A 17,580-nucleotide genomic window follows, 5' to 3' on the forward strand; every position below is an offset into this window, starting at 1 on the left:
ATGATCGACGCGAGGTGGCGGCGCAGAAGGACTTGGTTTCGGCGGCGAAAGCGGTTGCGAAGGTTCCGGCTGGTGGCGCATGATTGTTGGTTTTCTCGAATTATGGATTTATCGGCTCCGGGTCGGCGCCTATGGTTAAGGGGGGGATAGTTGTAGCCGTGCGTCCTAGGGATTACGTAACCCCCGGACTTACTATTACAAGGCTTCTTACGTAGATGTATCGAAGACTATTTCTCTCCTTTGGTATTATGTTACATATGATCATGCCTATTATGTATTTTACCGCAGCATAAATATCTCATCCTATTTCATGCTGCCTATGCTATTTCACTCGTAGTTATCATTGGTTGTACTTAAAAGGCTTGTTGCTTTGATCTTGTATCTCTTTCTCATCAAATACGATACTCAGATCTTTACCACTACCTTTTTGCGTTCATCACCGCGCTCTGTCCAATCACCTGTAAGAGCCCCGTTACAAAGCTCGGTCTCTTTCCAGAATCAAGCAATCTCAAGTCTGAGTGAGTCAAGAACAGCCCACCTCAACTGAACACCAATATCAACACAAGTGTCACCTAACAAAAGGTCTCCCCCCCTCTCCCTTCTCCTTAGAAAACCTAAAAAACTGATTTGTGGGAGTCGGTTGGTGTGCAGCCTCGGCGTTCTCCGTCTATCGCCTTGCCCATTGCTACGAACTTACCGACCTCCAACACATCGTGATCACCCATCTCTGTTCCCACCTCACTCCCGCATCCGCCTTCCCAATCCTGCTCGCAAGCTTTGTCTTCCCCGAGCTGCATGCCCAAGTCAAGGTCCGTCCCGCTTCTCCCCTCCCTTGTTCTCCCCCGACCAAAAGCTGATGTGTGTGTGGCGAGCACAGGCGTATTGTCTGGCCCATTACGTCAGTCTTGCCCCTGCCCTCTTTCTCCCCGTCTCTCTCCCGATGTCTTGTTGTTGACGAGGACGGCGGACGTAGTTTGAGATCCTTAGTCAGCCCGAGTTCAGTAGGTGTTACTCGGAAGTAGGCGAGGGACTGTGGGAGCACGGCGGCGAAGTGCTGCTCTCATTCACCATGAGCGTCAGTCTTCCCATCCCCCCTCTTTTTCTCTCTGACGCATTCAGGTGGTTGCTTATACAGCTGATGTGTAAAAGCTTGCTGTTTTCCACGCTTTTTGATTTTTTTTTTGGACCCAGATTTTTTTTTTCACCCCCAAAAATTTTTCCCCCCGGCGCAAAAGCCCTGGTCAACCCCGACTCAGCCGGGCCTTCTCAGCTCACCAACAATCCCGGCCGCAAATCATCAATCCCGCCGGCGCCAACGATTGATCCCGCTCATTCTCGGCCATTGGAGCCATCCAGCAAACAAAATTTTAGATTGGCTGGTGAGTGTATCTTTCAATTTAATTCAACATTCAGAAGAGCTTGCTAAATCTCATCTACGTGTACTGAATTTCTTGTGATTTGGAGAAATGGCTTATTACAAGTATTCTTAGATGAATAGAGGGTCTCGCTTGAGGTAGCAATCCAAATCAGAGGCTGGGCTTGGGTCGGCCAGAGAACACCGAGGGTGCCGCGCGAGAGGAGCACCCATTGGTACAATGTCATCCCCGCTATTGCCTCTGATCATCAATGGCTTGGTTACACACATGGTCCAGGAAGAAACAATGAATCAGACATCGTTTGAATTTTTCGTGGAACAAATTTGGGTCAGCCAAGCAACATAATTTCCTGCTTGGCTTCGTTGCTGATGAAAGTTTTTTGAGCAGGTCCCATCAATGAACACCTTTCCAGGACCTCGTAGTGTGCTTGTCATGGACAACGCGCAAATTCACCACCACGGTTGCATTGAATAAATAGTTGAGGCATGCGGCTGTATTTTGCAGAATTTCCCGGTTTATAAGTTGACTTTGCGACGCAACACGGATCTACTTACCAGTGGCAAAGAGGACTAAAGTTCATTGGGGCATTTGTTAGTTTGTTTTTACAGCCGACCTGACTCGTAAACCATTATCGACGCGGGTTATTTTGTCCATTAAGTTGTATCGTAGAGATATTAAAAGTGAACTCAATTGATCTCCTACTAAGTACAACCATTAACAAAAAAAGTCTTTGTGATACTCTCTAATTCAACTTGTGAGATTCTTATAGACAAGACAACATGGCAATTCATCAATGTGGCTTTCCATTGATCAACACAACTTTTTTGACTCAAATGGCCCCACACTTGGCTGCCAGAAGATGCACATGGATTTATCATCTGGATGAAGTCTCAGCGAAACAGCTGGCCAAAGCCAACTATGAACAGCATCTTCACAAGTTGTCATTTGGAACTTAACCCTCACTTGCAATGGTCTCCAAAGAAAAGGGTGTGAAATTTTTCATTTCTAGCAGGAAAAAAAGGTATTGTGCACTTTTATTGTGGAGATAGATTCACTCCTGTCGTCATCGGCTTCCAATGCATTCCTTTGCTCCCCGCCCTCTGCATAAGGTCAAGGGGTAGAGGTAGACAAATTGGTGTTGCTCGGTGTTGCGATTGCGTCCGAAGGCGGAGAAGAGGGTTTGCTCATTGGGCTACCACACTTAGGCGTAATCGACATGGGCTCCCAAGAATGGCCAAAGCCACATCCCGGAGATTGAACTCTAGCCATGGGTAGCGGATGTAGATCTGAAGAGCAAAGATTCAGATGCTGTGTTACTGAGTTATCCGGCCTCAAATACGTATGATCAGAAGATGGTCCACATGAATCATCAACCTGGAATGCCCAACGTATCAGTTACAGTCAGCAAGACAGCCAATGTTTGATGCTCAAGGCTTTTCTGATAGCTAGAGGAAAACCTTGACGCAGTAAAAAGAACTGACATAAACGTCATGACGAGGTGAATGGCAGTTGATAGGAGAGTTGTAAGCCGTCTTCGAGATGTGGAGTGAAGGGTTAAGTGCACAAATGGCTTCTAATAAGAGGTGCAATTCGGCGGTCTGGAAATTCTGAAAGGTGAAATAATGGCAAACAAGAATGGGTAAATCTTTCGAAGCCTGAAGAATGACAAGAGATTTGAAATATACCAAAAGCTCGGTTTCAGGACTTGATGCCTGTTTCGTCGGCCACATAGACTGGACTGAGGGGTGAAGTGACTGAAACCGTGTGGATGACAATGCAAGTGGGGAAAACAAGCTCTACAGCTTGTTTCCCAGCTAATAGCCGGTCTCTAGGGCGGGCAAGTGTCACAGATTGTGACCTACTGTGTCAGGTCACAACAAGGGGTTCGCCCGGGCTTGTTGTTTGAGTGGAATCATGATACTCGGAAAGCCATCAACAGACATGCTAGCGTCAGGCTGTTTTGAATACAATCGTGGGCGAGGTCGATGGGGCCCAGCTGGGAGATGTGGATGATGATATATCCGCCGTCCAGCGAATAGAGGATGATAAGAGCGTCTGAGGCCGTGAGGAGAGGGGCGAGGAGCCTGAAGGTATGTATAGTTCCAATCTGCTTGCCAGAGGATGTCTGCAGATTGAAAACTGATCCGTGGAGCGTTTGTGTCTGGAGACTCGGGTAACAACGCACTTCAAGAAATCACAAAGAAGACGGGGAATACCATTGGTACAATTGAATTTGGTTCAGTGCTCTTACACTAGCTTATTTCCGATCAATCTCTCATTTGCTTACATTCTCTGGGGACGGAGTTTTTGGACTTTTGGGGCCAAACAACCACTTGTGAATTTTTTCTAATGATCCGCTTTGCTCGATGAGACTGGAATAGTCTGAATAAGAAAAAAAAAACCCATGATTAGTAAATGGAACAGATCAAAGATAATAAGAGAAAAGAATGAAATTACATACCATTTTCCATGGTGGTAGCCTGTAGGCAACCCAAAATTTTTGTTTGGCGGGATTGATGGTTTGCGGCCGGGATTGTTGGTGAGCTGAGAAGGCCCGACTGAGTCGGGGTTGACCAGGGCTTTCGCGCCGGGGGGAAAAATTTTCGGGGGTGAATATAAAGGGTCTTGGAAAAACGACTCCCAACTTTTGGGAAAACGACTCCCATACGTTGGCGCGACCATTTTTCGACCAGCGCTCGACGTCGACCTAGACCCTTTTTTTGGGTACGGGCTTTTTGGGAGTCATCAACCCAAAATAAATTTTTTTTGGGAGTCGTTGCGCTAATTTTTTGTATTATTTTTTATTATTTTTAATATGTATAACTTTTTTGTTCCACGTACTAGAGACATAAAAAATTGAGAGCACAGAGATTCATGCATAACTTGTACCCCCTGAATTTCTGAGCAATAGTGTGTCATCAGAACATGAGATATAAAGGGTGCGCGTAGGGCTTAGTAGGAAAATGACCGCCAACCACATAACTTTTTTGTTACACACCCAAACAGTCCAAAAATTTCAGGAAACTTTCCATGATACATATAGTCTGTGCTATCAAATTATTAGCAATAGTGTGCCATTGTAGAATGATGTATAAGGGGTGCGCGGAGGGCTTAGTAGGAAAATGACCGCCAACCATATACCTTTTTTGTTACACACCCAAACAGTCCAAAAATTTCATGAAACTTTCCATGATGCATATATTTTTTGCTATAAAATTATTAGCAATAGTGTGCCATTGTAGAATGACGTACAAGGGGTGCGCGGAGGGCTTACTAGGAAAATGACCGCCAACCATATAACTCTTTTGTTACACACCCAAACAGTCCAAGAATTTCAGGAAATCTTTCATTTAGCATATCATTTGTGATATGATATTCATAGCAACTCAATGTGATAAAAATAGGAGATATGGGGTGTGCACAGCGGGCTTTATCCGCGCACACCTTATATATCCTATTTTTATTACACCCCATGGCTAAGAATTTCATAGCAAGCCTGATATGCTACATTGAAAGTTTCCTGAAATTTTTAGACTGTTTGGGTATGTAACAAAAAAGATATAAGGTTGGAGGTCATTTTCCTACTAAGACCTCCGCGCACCCCTTATACGTCATTCTACAATGGCACACTATTGCTAATAATTTGATAGCACAAAATATATGAATCATGGAAAGTTTAATGAAATTTTTGGACTGTTTGGGTGTGTAACAAAAAAGTTATATGGTTGGCGGTCATTTCCCTAGTAAGCCCTCCGCGCACCCCTTATACGTCATTCTAAAATGGCACACTATTGCTAATAATTTGATAGCACAGACTATATGTATCATGGAAAGTTTCCTGAAATTTTTGGACTGTTTGGGTGTGTAACAAAAAAGTTATGTGGTTGGTGGTCATTTTCCTACTAAGCCCTACGCGCACCCTTTATATCTCATGTTCTGATGACACACTATTGCTAAGAAATTCAGGGGGTACAAGTTATGCATGAATCTCTGTGCTCTCAATTTTTTATGTCTCTAGTACGTGGAACAAAAAAGTTATACATATTAAAAATAATAAAAAATAATACAAAAAATTAGCGCGACGACTCCCAAAAAAAAATTATTTTGGGTTGACGACTCCCAAAAAGCCCGTACCCAAAAAAAGGGTCTAGGTCGACGTCGAGCGCTGGTCGAAAAATGGTCGCGCCGACGTATGGGAGTCGTTTTCCCAAAAGTTGGGAGTCGTTTTTCCAAGACCCAAAAAAAAATCTGGGTCGGAAAAAAAAATCAAAAAGCGTGGAAAACAGCAAGCTTTTACACATCAGCTGTATCTGCTGTGTGGACACACACGGGCGGTGTTAGTTGATGCCTGGGCCGGCCGTGCGACTATGACCTCTTCCTTATTTATTCTCCGTTGATCCGCGGGGACGCCCTCTGGGATAGCTCACCTGTGGTCAACTGTATGTACTATAGTCTACCATACCTCTGCAGACCCGCGCATACTACATAGACCGTACCACTACCACTGAAATAAAAACCCTGAGGGACCCAGGAGCACTACAGACCCTGGGAGCCTCAGATGAGATAAAAATTTGACCAGCGTTATCCTCCCCTCATCCATGTACAACGGGTGTCCTACCTCATTACGGTGACCGTGTCCCGGGCTGGCCGCAGCTGAATCACCTCCAGCCATAATGCATCACATCCGGCCATAGCTACATCACACTTGGTCCGACAACGCTAAACCGGCGCATGTGTATGCTCATCACACCCAGTTGTTGTCATACTGAACAGCTTGTCAAGACCAAACTCATCACACAGGATGCACACCCCTGGTGTGTGTGCTTCCCTCTACAACTTGATCTCAGTGCTCATTTGCTGGGTGCTCCTCCGTTCACACCTAAATTTACATTTTTTTTGTTTTTATTGTTATTTTTCTTGTCTTTTGTAATTGTAAAGGAGATAACAAACAAAGCAGATGGCAAAATTTATATGTCCTCCCAGCCCTCCTCACCATTTTCCGGAACAGCACCATTACCCCTTTCTTCTACATTAGGATCTTGTGATGTACTGTTTCCCCCTTCACCATCATCGACATGCACTCCCAGCACAGCATCCTCCTCCAGAATCTCCACAACGCCCGTAGCTTGATGTGTGGCGCGACGACTCGTATGAATATGTTGATCCACCACAATCTGGTCAAGTAAAGCCACCCATCGATTGAGTAGATCGCCACCGTCGCCGTTTTCCATTTTCTCGCACTGATTCCACAGCCAGGCTATGTCTAGGGACCAATCCTGAATGAGCAGACCGTGATCGTATAGAAGAGATTGCAATTCGCGGTTGATTAGCCTGAGCTTTTCTTCTCGGGAACAATTTCCAAGGTCCAAGCCATCTATGTGATCCAGCTCAACATCCGACTCCCCTTCCTGTAATTGATTTGCACCTGGCAATAAATAATTGCACAATAAATTCAGCACCGGACTCATGATGGAGATTATTATCAGGATGCAGGTAGTCAACTCACGTGTTCGGATGTATGTGATATAATTTCTCAGGTGGTCATACAACGCTAAGGCCCAGGCCATTGCTCGAAAAAGCTCTTGAGCAATCAGTTCAAACTCCTCTCGGATCCGATCAAGAAGTAAAACACCGTGTATCCCGCTTTGCACGTCACTGTCAATGGCCCAGGGAGCGTCTGAACGATAGTATAACCCATCATTCCAAAACCTGTCATCCAGTGGCATTTTCGAAAAAGCCTCATAAGTCAAGGGATAACTGGATTGATCGGCAACACGCTGTTGGGGATATTTGGTGATGTATTTCTCAAATGTTGTGTTGAAAGTTGCAATCAACTTGTTTACCGCAGCTCGCCGTCCTTGGATTGCTTTCAAAATCTTCTGTTGTAGTTTTGTTCCTAGATGCCGTCCCATAGTCCGCGACTCAACAATAGGCTGTCTTTCAGCACGTAACTCCACAGCTTCGGCAAAAAGGTTGGCCTTTGCGCTCCACAAAAGCAGGAGTAATTTTTTCTCTTCACCTGCGAAGTAGGGGGTTTAGTACAATATAACACAGTGTCAGAAATGTTCGGAACATACTCTCTGGTGCAGGATGGCCCCCCTCCGTTAAATCAATCCACTCCTGCTCTAGTTTTTCCGCCTCGCTCCGAATCTTATCAAAGAGCTCGTTGACTTCCTCTGCATTTGTCAAGTATTGGTATGACTCACTAAGACGCTTTCTAGAAAGGTATAGGAGTCATTACCATCAACAATATACCCACTAGAACAGTGACAATACATTACCTCATTGCCTCGATTGCAGCTTCTCTTTTACAAAGTGATACTAGTTTCTCATTACGATCTTCATGATCTGCAGTCGATTCATTTTTGAATTTCCTTTGATGCTCCCATTGTTTCCTGAAGAATCGACGAGTGTAACACCTTCTAGACGAAGAATGTGGGTTTGGCTTTCCTAGGAGCTCGGACAAATCCTTCTGAACCAGACGACGGCGCTTAAGAGCATTGTTGAACTTCCGTTTGAGCCAACAAGCTATCAAAAGAAACTCAGAAGTTAGCAATCAGCTTGATCCAACACACAAAGAACATACATACGCAGGCAATTAATTGATCGGAAGTTATGGTGCTTCAACAGGTGCGCAAGTGAACCAAGTCGATGGTTCCGAGTAGAATATCGTAAAGGGCCTATTAGTCGGGACAGGAATGACCACATGCGCTCAAGCCCCTCTCCATCCGACATTCCCCAACCAGTGTTTAGGCGAGGATTGTAATCAACCTGGCATGACCACTCATGTGCATAGGAGTGGAAAATGGATGTTGCGAACTGGATACGTTGCCGGTGCTCTTTCATGAGATCACGCTGGGGAGATTATCAATTCAGAGCCGATTTTGGTACATTGCAAATCATTGAAATAAGTTAGTAAACTCACAATACGCATGAATTTGTCAAGTGAGCACCCAATATCGTAGAGGATGCCTACCGGTCGATCTGGCTCAATATCATTGAGAACCCTATCGATTAGTGCAAGAGGGAAACATCTCTGCTCCCCTGATTTGCTTATGTTTGCCATGTAGATGGCATTATCGTGGCGACAGCAGCAGCCCATGAGGCCTGTGTCATCACAGCCTTTCCAAGTCGATTGGTTTCGCTTGTCGTCAGCAGCTTTATGGGATTCTGTACAGCGATCCTTCTGGGAAAAAGGGAGCAACTTCAGACGGCTGGAACAAGCAATAACATCAAATACGCTACCAACCTTCTCATCTGGCTTTTTTTGGCATTCGAGTTCCCTGATTTTGGCCGTCATGTCTTGGATGTTGGATGGTGGCAGGAAAATGCTTGGAGTTTGTATTCGATCATAGTCACGGCTCGCCTTTGAATGGTGCCGGTGTTGGAAATTCCCATCGAGGCAGATGATCAGTCGATTCTTGGTTGAAGAAGGGTATACTTTATGGTTGGTGGGCTCGGGTCCAAAGCAGGCTGGACAGCTTTGGCAAGCTAAGATTTGCTGGGGTGTGAGACGGAGTACTGAAAACATCAAACGGACTGTCCTATCTTCGAGCTCCCGATAAATGTCCACGGCAGCCGAGAAAGGTTTCCGTAGTTCACGAGCCTGCCCAAATTGTTTGATGAGTCCGCCGGAAGTGTAGCACAAGATTGTAAGTGACATACATTGTTGCTGTTTCGGACTTTCAGCCGCTGCGATCTTGGTTCCAAGTATTCCCTGAGGGCATTCATGAACGGAAGTGCACCAACATTGCAATGGTTCCATAATGAATTGTGTAAAATTAACAGCGGCAGAGAAAAGGCAGTAACTGGTCGGATAGGCGATCCAGGAAGATAACCGCTTTGGAGCAGGCGGATGGCATCACTAGTGCACGAACAAAAAGCAAAGTCCTCACGGCGTTGTCCTGAGGAAGGCATTGTTTCAGTGAATTGGTTCAACATATTGGTTCAACATTGAGAGGCAAAAATTTAACCAACTCACCATAAACATCAATTAGATCAATGGTTCTCCGCTGGGGCACGCATTCACATGAGTTAAATGTGTCGTATGATTCAGGTGTGGTCCAGTTTTTTGTCCGCATTTTCTGAGTCATGTAAGTCGCGTGCAAGCTGTCGAGAAGTGAGTCCCAATTAACTTGCAAGGCCTCCTGTCGTAGCCTCTCGAGGTTCGATTGGATTGCCTTGTCGATCTCGTCCGGCTCTTCGGGCCGCAAAAGATTCACCCAGTCACCCTCCTCTTTCTCGTCGGCTGAAGATTGTTGTTCATGGTTCTCAAAACTTTCTGCGTCACCCGGTCTATCGTAAAAGTTCGCTGTTGGGTCTTCTTGTGCCTGGCGAACTGCAGCTTCGTGGCCACGCAATCGTTGAAGAGCTCCAATATCTCGGTGATGGTTGGCCAGGCGGCGAAGAGCATCACCTCTCCTGACTGGGACGCGCAGTGTCATTCGTCGCTTGGTCATTTTTTTTTTGAATGGTGCTTAACAATTTAAGTGGCAAAAGGAAATAAGGAGAAAAACAACAGCACTCAGATGAACCAGTAGGTACAGAACATGAAATATTTAGAGTAGACTAACAAGAATGAGATTAGGAGTAATAAAAAGACCCAAAGGGTATTTGATCCGATTCGATAGACTTGGTGACTACCTGCTGGTCAAAAATAGGAATACAATGTGGTTAATTGGAGGTTCAAGCTACAGCGCGCAAAACGGTAGCATAGCATGATGGCTGGAACTTTACCCGGCAGCCAGTTGAACACAGACCGAAGATGATATGTTGGTAGCAATTGAGTCTGTCCAAAAGTTGTTGATATCGGCGGCAAGCGAGGCAAAAAACCAAGATCAGAGAGCGGACGCAATCGACTGTCTCCAGTTGTAGATATCAGTGAAGAGTGATCGTTAATAGCGATTGAGTAGCCGAAAGAGGATTTTGGCGAGGCGTAAACCGGATAACGAGTGATCTTGAACGGTGGGAGAAGTAGACTGCTGCTTGCTAGATGGAAATATCGCAGAGAAGAAGATAACCTCGTCTTCGTTAGATTTATCTGGGTTGGAAAACAGATGAGTGAGTCGGCAAGCGGGTTTAACGTCGGCAACGAGGCATCGAAAACTTGATGAGTGATCGGCAAAGGGTTTGGTAAATGTCGACTATGCGGTCGGGGACGAAGAGTGAATGGTGGACAAAACTGAAAATCGAAAAAACCACCCAAAGTATTTTGTCAACAATTGACGCTTCTGCACTCACCCATTCACCTGTTAAGAATGACCACTAGCTAGTTTAGGCTATAGTTCAGATAATCAGATGATTCCAAAGCTGGGAATACTTTTCTTATTTGTTATAAAAATGATTCCCAGCTTTCGAATCATCTAATTATCTCTACCATAGCCCCAACGAGCTGGTGTTCAGTGTTAAAGTACTTTTTGAAAAACATGTGATTATTCAAGGACCACTAGCCATGTAGGGCTACAGTAGAGATAATAAGATAATTCCAAAGCTGGGAATACTTTTCTAATTTGTTATAAAAGTGATTGCCAGCTTTTGAATCATCTAATTATCTCTACCATAGCCCCAACTAGCTGGTGTTCAGTGTTAAAGTGTATACTTTTTGAAAAACATGTGATTTTTCAAGGACCACTGGCCATGTAGGGCTACAGTAGAGATAATAAGATGATTCCAAAGCTGGGTATACTTTTCTAATTTGCTAAAAAAGTGATTCACACCTTTTGAATCATCTAATTATCTCTACCATAGCCCCAACTAGCTGGTGTTCAGTGTTAAAGTGTATACTTTTTGAAAAACATGTAATTTTCCAAGGACCACTGGCCACGTAGGGCTACAGTAGAGATAATCAGATGATTCCAAATCTGGGAGAAATTTTATTATTTTTATAAAAATGATTCCAAGCTTTTGAATCATCTAATTATCTCTACCATAGCCCCAACTAGCTGGTGTTCAGTGTTGAAATGCATACTTCTGGAAAAACATGTGATTCATCAAGTACCACTAGCTGGTTGGGGCTACAGAAGGGATAATTAGATGATTTAAAAGCTGGGATTTGTTTTTTTCATAACTTCTGTAAAAAATATTTCCAGCTTTGGGATCTTCTAATTATCTCTACTGTAGCCCTACAGGGCTAGTGGTCCTTGAAAAATCACTTTTTTTTTTCCGAAAAATATACACTTTAACACTGAAAACCAGCTAGTTGGGGCTATGGTAGAGATAATTAGATGATCCAAAATCTGGGAATGATTTTTATAACAAATAAGACAATTGTTAGCTTTGGGATTACACCTCCTTGTACATATAACAATCCAACCTTCCACTCCTCCCACTCTGACTTGGACCCAAAGTATATCATACCTTTTCAAGCAATGAGAATTCTGGAAATTTGACTTGAGAATAAAATCATAAACACATCAAAGTAAAAACTCCCAGCTGATCAGCTTTGGAAAATAAATAAAAATCCTCCTACAGTCTCTACACATTTTTTTCTACTGGCGCCCAATAGACCAACATAAAGCTCAATAACCTCTGACCTTTGAAGCAATTGGAAGTCTTCAAATTTTATTTCAGGTTAATAAATATGGCTCAGAACCCTTCAAATTGCCCAGTGGTCATCAGGGCGGGTACCTGCTGTGTACTGGTGGTACACCTGCTGTTAAAACCCACAAGTTAACACTGCCAATCTGACCTGCAAGTTGAATGTCAGATTCTCAGCTTGGTTGGCCACATGTGACATCAAAGTTGTGGATGCACGTTATGGCCCCCAAAAAAAGTCTGCTGGCAAGTGGAGGCCGTTGTGATCGTAATGGAGTGAGGTGCTATGTAATGAGACGGAAGAAAGCTGGCCGGGCCTGCTGGGATGTGGACGGGCCAGCCATCCAATGGCCAGCCCGAGGCCCTCGACCCCCCGAAGCCGTGGGTCTGGCGCGCCGCAGCTGTACTGTCCGATTGCACGTAATCGGACAGTACAACTGCGGCGCGTATCACACACCTTCGAGAGAGCGTATATAGCACCGCTGTCGTGAGCCAGTGCGCTGCGGCCGTACTGTCGGATTGCACGTAATCCGACAACACAACTGCGGCGCGTATCAGACCTGGTGTGCCAGGGGGCTTAAAGCCGCCTGGTGGGTCTTGTGGCGGCACCTCCGGAGAACTTCTTTGGCTTCGGTAACCTTGAACGCGTTCATGCGGCTGCAATCACGGGTCGTCCATCATCCCAATCCAGACAAGAGATTTCCACTCTTCTCCTCAAAGTGAGTTCCTTTTTTTTTATCTCATAACTCTACTTGGCTCGGACTGACTCATTGTTTGGCCAGTAAACCAGCCTGTTGCTTAAAGGAAGACCGGTCACCGATTCATCCGTTGCAGCCCTTTGATTCGTCTCCTCCTGGATCTCCGCCTGAAAATGCGACCACCCACTTTTGCACAAGGTCACGCCTTTAGTCACACTTGCCCCCAACCTTTGTACAGCACTCCAACCACCGGTTCTCAGCAAACAAGCCACAACGGTGGCAAATATCAGCATTCAAGTACTAATGCTGGCTACCAGAATTCAAACCACAGTTCCTTGTATCAGTCAACCGGTCAGCTCACCTCTAATCAGCAAACCGGTACACCCACCGGCTATCCCCCACGCCCAACTGTCAATAATTTCTCAACGGATCCAACCACCACCTATCAGCATACTTGCACCTGCCTGCCACACCCAAATTCCAATCATCGGCCAACAGATCTACCCGCCCCAACCTACAATTACAACCAGGGAAGCTCAGCGGGGCCGCACTTGAAACCGACACCCCCCAACCACATTGACCTTTCTAATGATTCTCCATCTCCCGAGAATACCACCCGGACTGGATACTATGTCTTTCCTGATTACCCGTCTATCGATTATATCGACAATTTATTGCGCAATCCCAACCTATCATATGCCGATCGCTTCCTTTTAGAAGCCGCTCAAAAGGGGAAGGAAATGCGTCAGGAAAACTTGAGTAATCTTTCTTTTGATGGATCCAGCCAACGTACCCAAGAAATAGATACTACTATTCAAGTCTCGCCTCCAGTAAACCAATCGTCCAAGTCTGCTCTTTCGCAGCCACCAATCACATCTTCCTTCGACCAGCCAGCCAGGTTTCAGACCTCCCCTCTGGTAAACCAATTCTCACAAAGCACTCGAACAACCCCATTGTCATCTGCAGCTACCTCTTGCAAGCCAACGGCCAAAAAGAATCGAATTGAAGACTCTTTGACTGCTCTCCCGACAAGCAAACAGCCGTCGAAATCTCGAATACCAGCGCTCAACCTTCCTGCCGAGAAACCTGCCACAATATCCGCGGTGTCAGACCTTCCTGCAAACAGATCAATAGCGTCGAGTGTGCCTGACTTTCCTCCTACTCAATCTTGCTCGTCTTCACCTTGTTCCAAAAACCACAACTCGCATACCAACAAGGACAAAAAAAATCTCACCAGAAAGAGAGATCGTCTCGACCCCGAACTTGTTGATTCTTTGAAGACCTTAGAGTTGGACCAATTACGCAAGAAGGTAACAACACACTCAAAGTATAAGCGACTGGTTCAAGACGATTGCATTGCACTTAGCTCAGCGTATCACGAATATCTGAAGACAGTCCATCGGATTGCAGTTGAGCGACTTCTCTGTCTGTCGCCTGTTTTGAAGTATTTGGGAAGCAAGAGTCGATTTAGAGGCTCGACCAACTTCAATAACTTCTGTGAATATGATGTCGAAGCTCGGAAGGCATTCTTCAACTGTAAGTATTTGGTATTCTTTCCCTCTTCTCTGGGAAGGATGATATCTGAAGATCAAATTCTCTCTACCAAAAAAGATAATGTCCCCCTATCCGAGCGTAAAAAAGCCTGTGGTCGCCTCTGGGAGGCAGTTGACCCTGACACCAAGGAGAAATACAAAGACACCGATTTCTTGGCTTCACTTCCCAACCCGTTTGGACGAGACGAGGAGACTGGAGCACCTCCTACCACTAAAGAAACCAAGAAGAGGGCCAAAAGATTCCGTGCTGCCGAAACCGAGCGCTGGAGCAGAAAAGTTATCCTTGATGTGAGATTTTGCTCGAAATCTGTAATGATAAACATTTGCCTATGCTGATTATCCTCATTTATTTGCAGCTAAGAAACCTAGGAGCTGCACACGAAGTGGAGGGATTGTTGATGGTGGTAAAGCCGGGCGCTAACAGCAGCCCACCAAAACTCATTTGTGGTGGAAGCCATCTTGGCGTCCAATTCCTGGACATGTTTTCCAAGGAGATGGATCCTTGCGCAAGCTTCCTGTCGTTTGTCAGCGGGCAGGAAGTCATAAGGAAGGCATTGGGTCAAACTGCTTCTGTAGTTCCATCAAGAAAGCGACGGAATGGTAAGGATGATATGCCTGATTGTGAATACGACTTAGGTATGTTTTTATTTTGCTATCAGCACACATTATTTCTGTCATGGCTCACAGAAGGGGATAATTTGCAGGCAGCAAGGAAAATAACTATCAGGCGGTGAAAGCAAAGCTAAATGCACTCATTGGTCAGTCTTCTCTTTTGGACCAAGCACAAACGTACCTACAGACTCATTTATTCTTCCCAAATCAACAGCAAACGCAACCTTCAATTCAATCCAGGCATGGCCAGGGAAAACTGCTGTTGGCCTAGAAGCTGCCGGTTTGACCCTTCGATTGAAGCTCGACCACCCTGATATCTCTGTGCTTGATTTCTGCGGGAAACCTTCGGACATGAAAAATGGCCAATTGCAACGCATTTTGACTGCATTCGGTGCTGGTGAGGTGGAACTGATCAACACCAATCCAAAGGAGGCTCCACCTGCAACTTTGGGTGCTGATTTAACCTCATCAAAGAGGGTCAAGCAATCAGCAAAGACGGTCAAGTCAAATCCAACCACCAAACAAACTCCAAAATCCTCAAAAGCCACGAGATCAAAATCGGCTAATGTCAAGCTGCGATCAAAACCAACTTCGAAACTGTCAACCAACCAAGCCCCTCCCAAGAAAAAGCGAAAAATGGCTGTGAATGCCTCCGACTCCGAAGAGGAAGAAGAAGAGGACGAAGATGATGATGATGATGACAGTGAAGACATCTTTGACAACAGTGATGACGACATCTTTGAAACCGATGATGAGGATGAAGAGGATGAAGAGGATGAAGATGGCAAATAAATTTTGTTTCCTTGGTTTTATTTCTTTTTGTTCTTGTGTTTTTATTGCTTGCTCCATATAAAAAGAGACGAAAAAATTGATGTGTAACAGTACCTTTCATGTAAATAACTCCCAGCTCCCATATCTACAATATAAGTACAAAACTTGTACATGGATTAAAAACAATGAACGATCACATACACAACCAAATCAAATTAACCCTCCGCTGGAGTGATGAGCATCATGCTGATTGTGATGCGGGTATTCCTCCCTAACTGTTTAGTATATAGTGAAACTGGCAGTGTTGTGTATGATGTAGCTATGGCCAGATGTGATACATTACGGCTGGAGGTGATTCAGCTATGGGTTGGTGATTTTTGTTTGGTGAGGCTGTGAGGCGGCCAGCCCGGGACACGGTCACCGTAATGAGGACTAGGACACCCGTTCACCAGGGGGGATTTGGTGGCACTCTCTGGAGAGTGCCAAGCTGTAATTTTATCATGTGTGATGTCTGAATTGAGTTTGATGTCAAGTGGTAATTGAGCGCCAAGTGAATTTGAACTCTTCTCTAAGTGTGCTTGAGCTCATGATGGACTAATGCATATCCACGACTGAACTGATTTTTGACTGGTCATGATCGGAAGTCAAATCTGGAAGCAACTACATTATGATTATCTGATTTGGAAATCTCACACACATTCCCAGGCAATAGTGCCCAATAGGAACTTCTAGAACACATCCATTGATTTCACTCGATGGGATTGGTTTGAATATGTTTATCTCCCCATCAGCAGCTATGTGAAAGGATAAACTTGAGTTCTTCACCCTTGCAGGGAAGAGTCTTGCTGCAAGGGATTGATAAATGTTTTGAAAAAAAATGAATGGTCAACCTTGTGTTGGCTATTTCCGGAGCTCAGAGTAATGTAAGGAGAGTGCACCAGGTCAACCAGCCAAGTGTGTGAATTTCCCTCCCAAAACAACATTTCCAGTTTGCAAGCTGGCATCAGACGTGCGTTGTTGGCACAAGCCCAAGAGCTGCATTGAAAACACAGCCATTCCAGCTGCTCTCTGAGTAGATGATGTAGTGTCAAACAAATATGGGGACTGCCCATGCTGCAAAATGGGCAATGGATGAGATGATGATTTCTTTCACCAGTTTGGTGCGCTCCGTGATTGGTCCTGGGAAAGAGAATTGAAGATGGATGGTCGCAGCTGGGTGAGACAACTCTGCTCGGAGAAGCTGATCATTGTTTCATGGATCTCCACCCTCATTCAGTACTGGGGGATGTACAAACAGATTCTATCATCCGGTTCCTTGGCCTTTTCGGATGTAATTAAGGTCTGGCCATGCCCTAGTTGAGATCACCATTGTAGTCAATGTTAGAGATGCTCCTGGCAGTTGTGTTTGGGCTGGCCTGAGCTTGCAGGAACTGTGACACAACCTGTTTCCAAAGAAGGGAAAGTTGTGGATACATACTTGCATGGAAGAGCAAATCCACTCCAGGATCTCGCAACAATACCGGCTATGCATCAGTAGAATGCAACTGTGAATATCCGACTGGATGCACCTACCTTACATATCAGGGAATCACTGTTTGGCAGTCTGCTTCAAAGGAAGTGTACTATGTAACATGTGTGGTCCCATAAACATGCTCGGGTAGGTGGCGGGGTGATTGCGAGATTTTTGAGGAGAGGTGTGATTTTGGCATCACCCATACACACTGACAACCTCACTGGAGTCCACAGTAAACCGGTCCGATCATCAGTCTGCGATTCGAACGATCCACTCTTTTCCGGAAATGAAGAGCACCTTCTGTCTTGGGCAATTCATCACTCCAATCGCCGATGCATCTCCGCCCCCCTGGAACAGTGATGTACCACAGATCGGCTTCCTTCAACGCGGTCGACTGCGAGTTCATGTATACTGCGCACCAAAACATCACATAGGAGATTTGAGCCAGACGGCAAGCGAGCACCTGGGCCCTTTGCTTGGACCAATATCCACCTGCTCTGCTCCCGTCAGCTGTAACGAGATTC

General features: G+C 45.2%; 2 protein-coding genes across 2 annotated transcripts; both read left to right on the forward strand.

Annotated features, from left to right (window-relative positions):
- PtA15_18A441 (uncharacterized protein) lies at positions 1-2,634 on the forward strand (the record flags this gene model as incomplete). The annotated part of the gene is made up of 5 exons (XM_053164979.1): positions 1-85; positions 652-809; positions 878-898; positions 974-1,001; positions 2,582-2,634. The coding sequence occupies 5 exons, from the start codon at positions 1-3 to the stop codon at positions 2,632-2,634; spliced, it is 345 nt and encodes a 114-aa protein (XP_053028935.1).
- Positions 2,635-12,560: 9,926 nt separating this feature from the next.
- Positions 12,561-15,564, forward strand: PtA15_18A442 (uncharacterized protein; the record flags this gene model as incomplete). The annotated part of the gene is made up of 4 exons (XM_053164980.1): positions 12,561-12,628; positions 12,714-13,747; positions 14,987-15,371; positions 15,498-15,564. The coding sequence occupies 4 exons, from the start codon at positions 12,561-12,563 to the stop codon at positions 15,562-15,564; spliced, it is 1,554 nt and encodes a 517-aa protein (XP_053028936.1).
- Positions 15,565-17,580: the final 2,016 nt, after the last annotated feature.

The sequence above is a fragment of the Puccinia triticina genome, chromosome 18A (genome assembly GCF_026914185.1).
Source record: "Puccinia triticina chromosome 18A, complete sequence".
NCBI lineage: Eukaryota > Fungi > Basidiomycota > Pucciniomycetes > Pucciniales > Pucciniaceae > Puccinia > Puccinia triticina.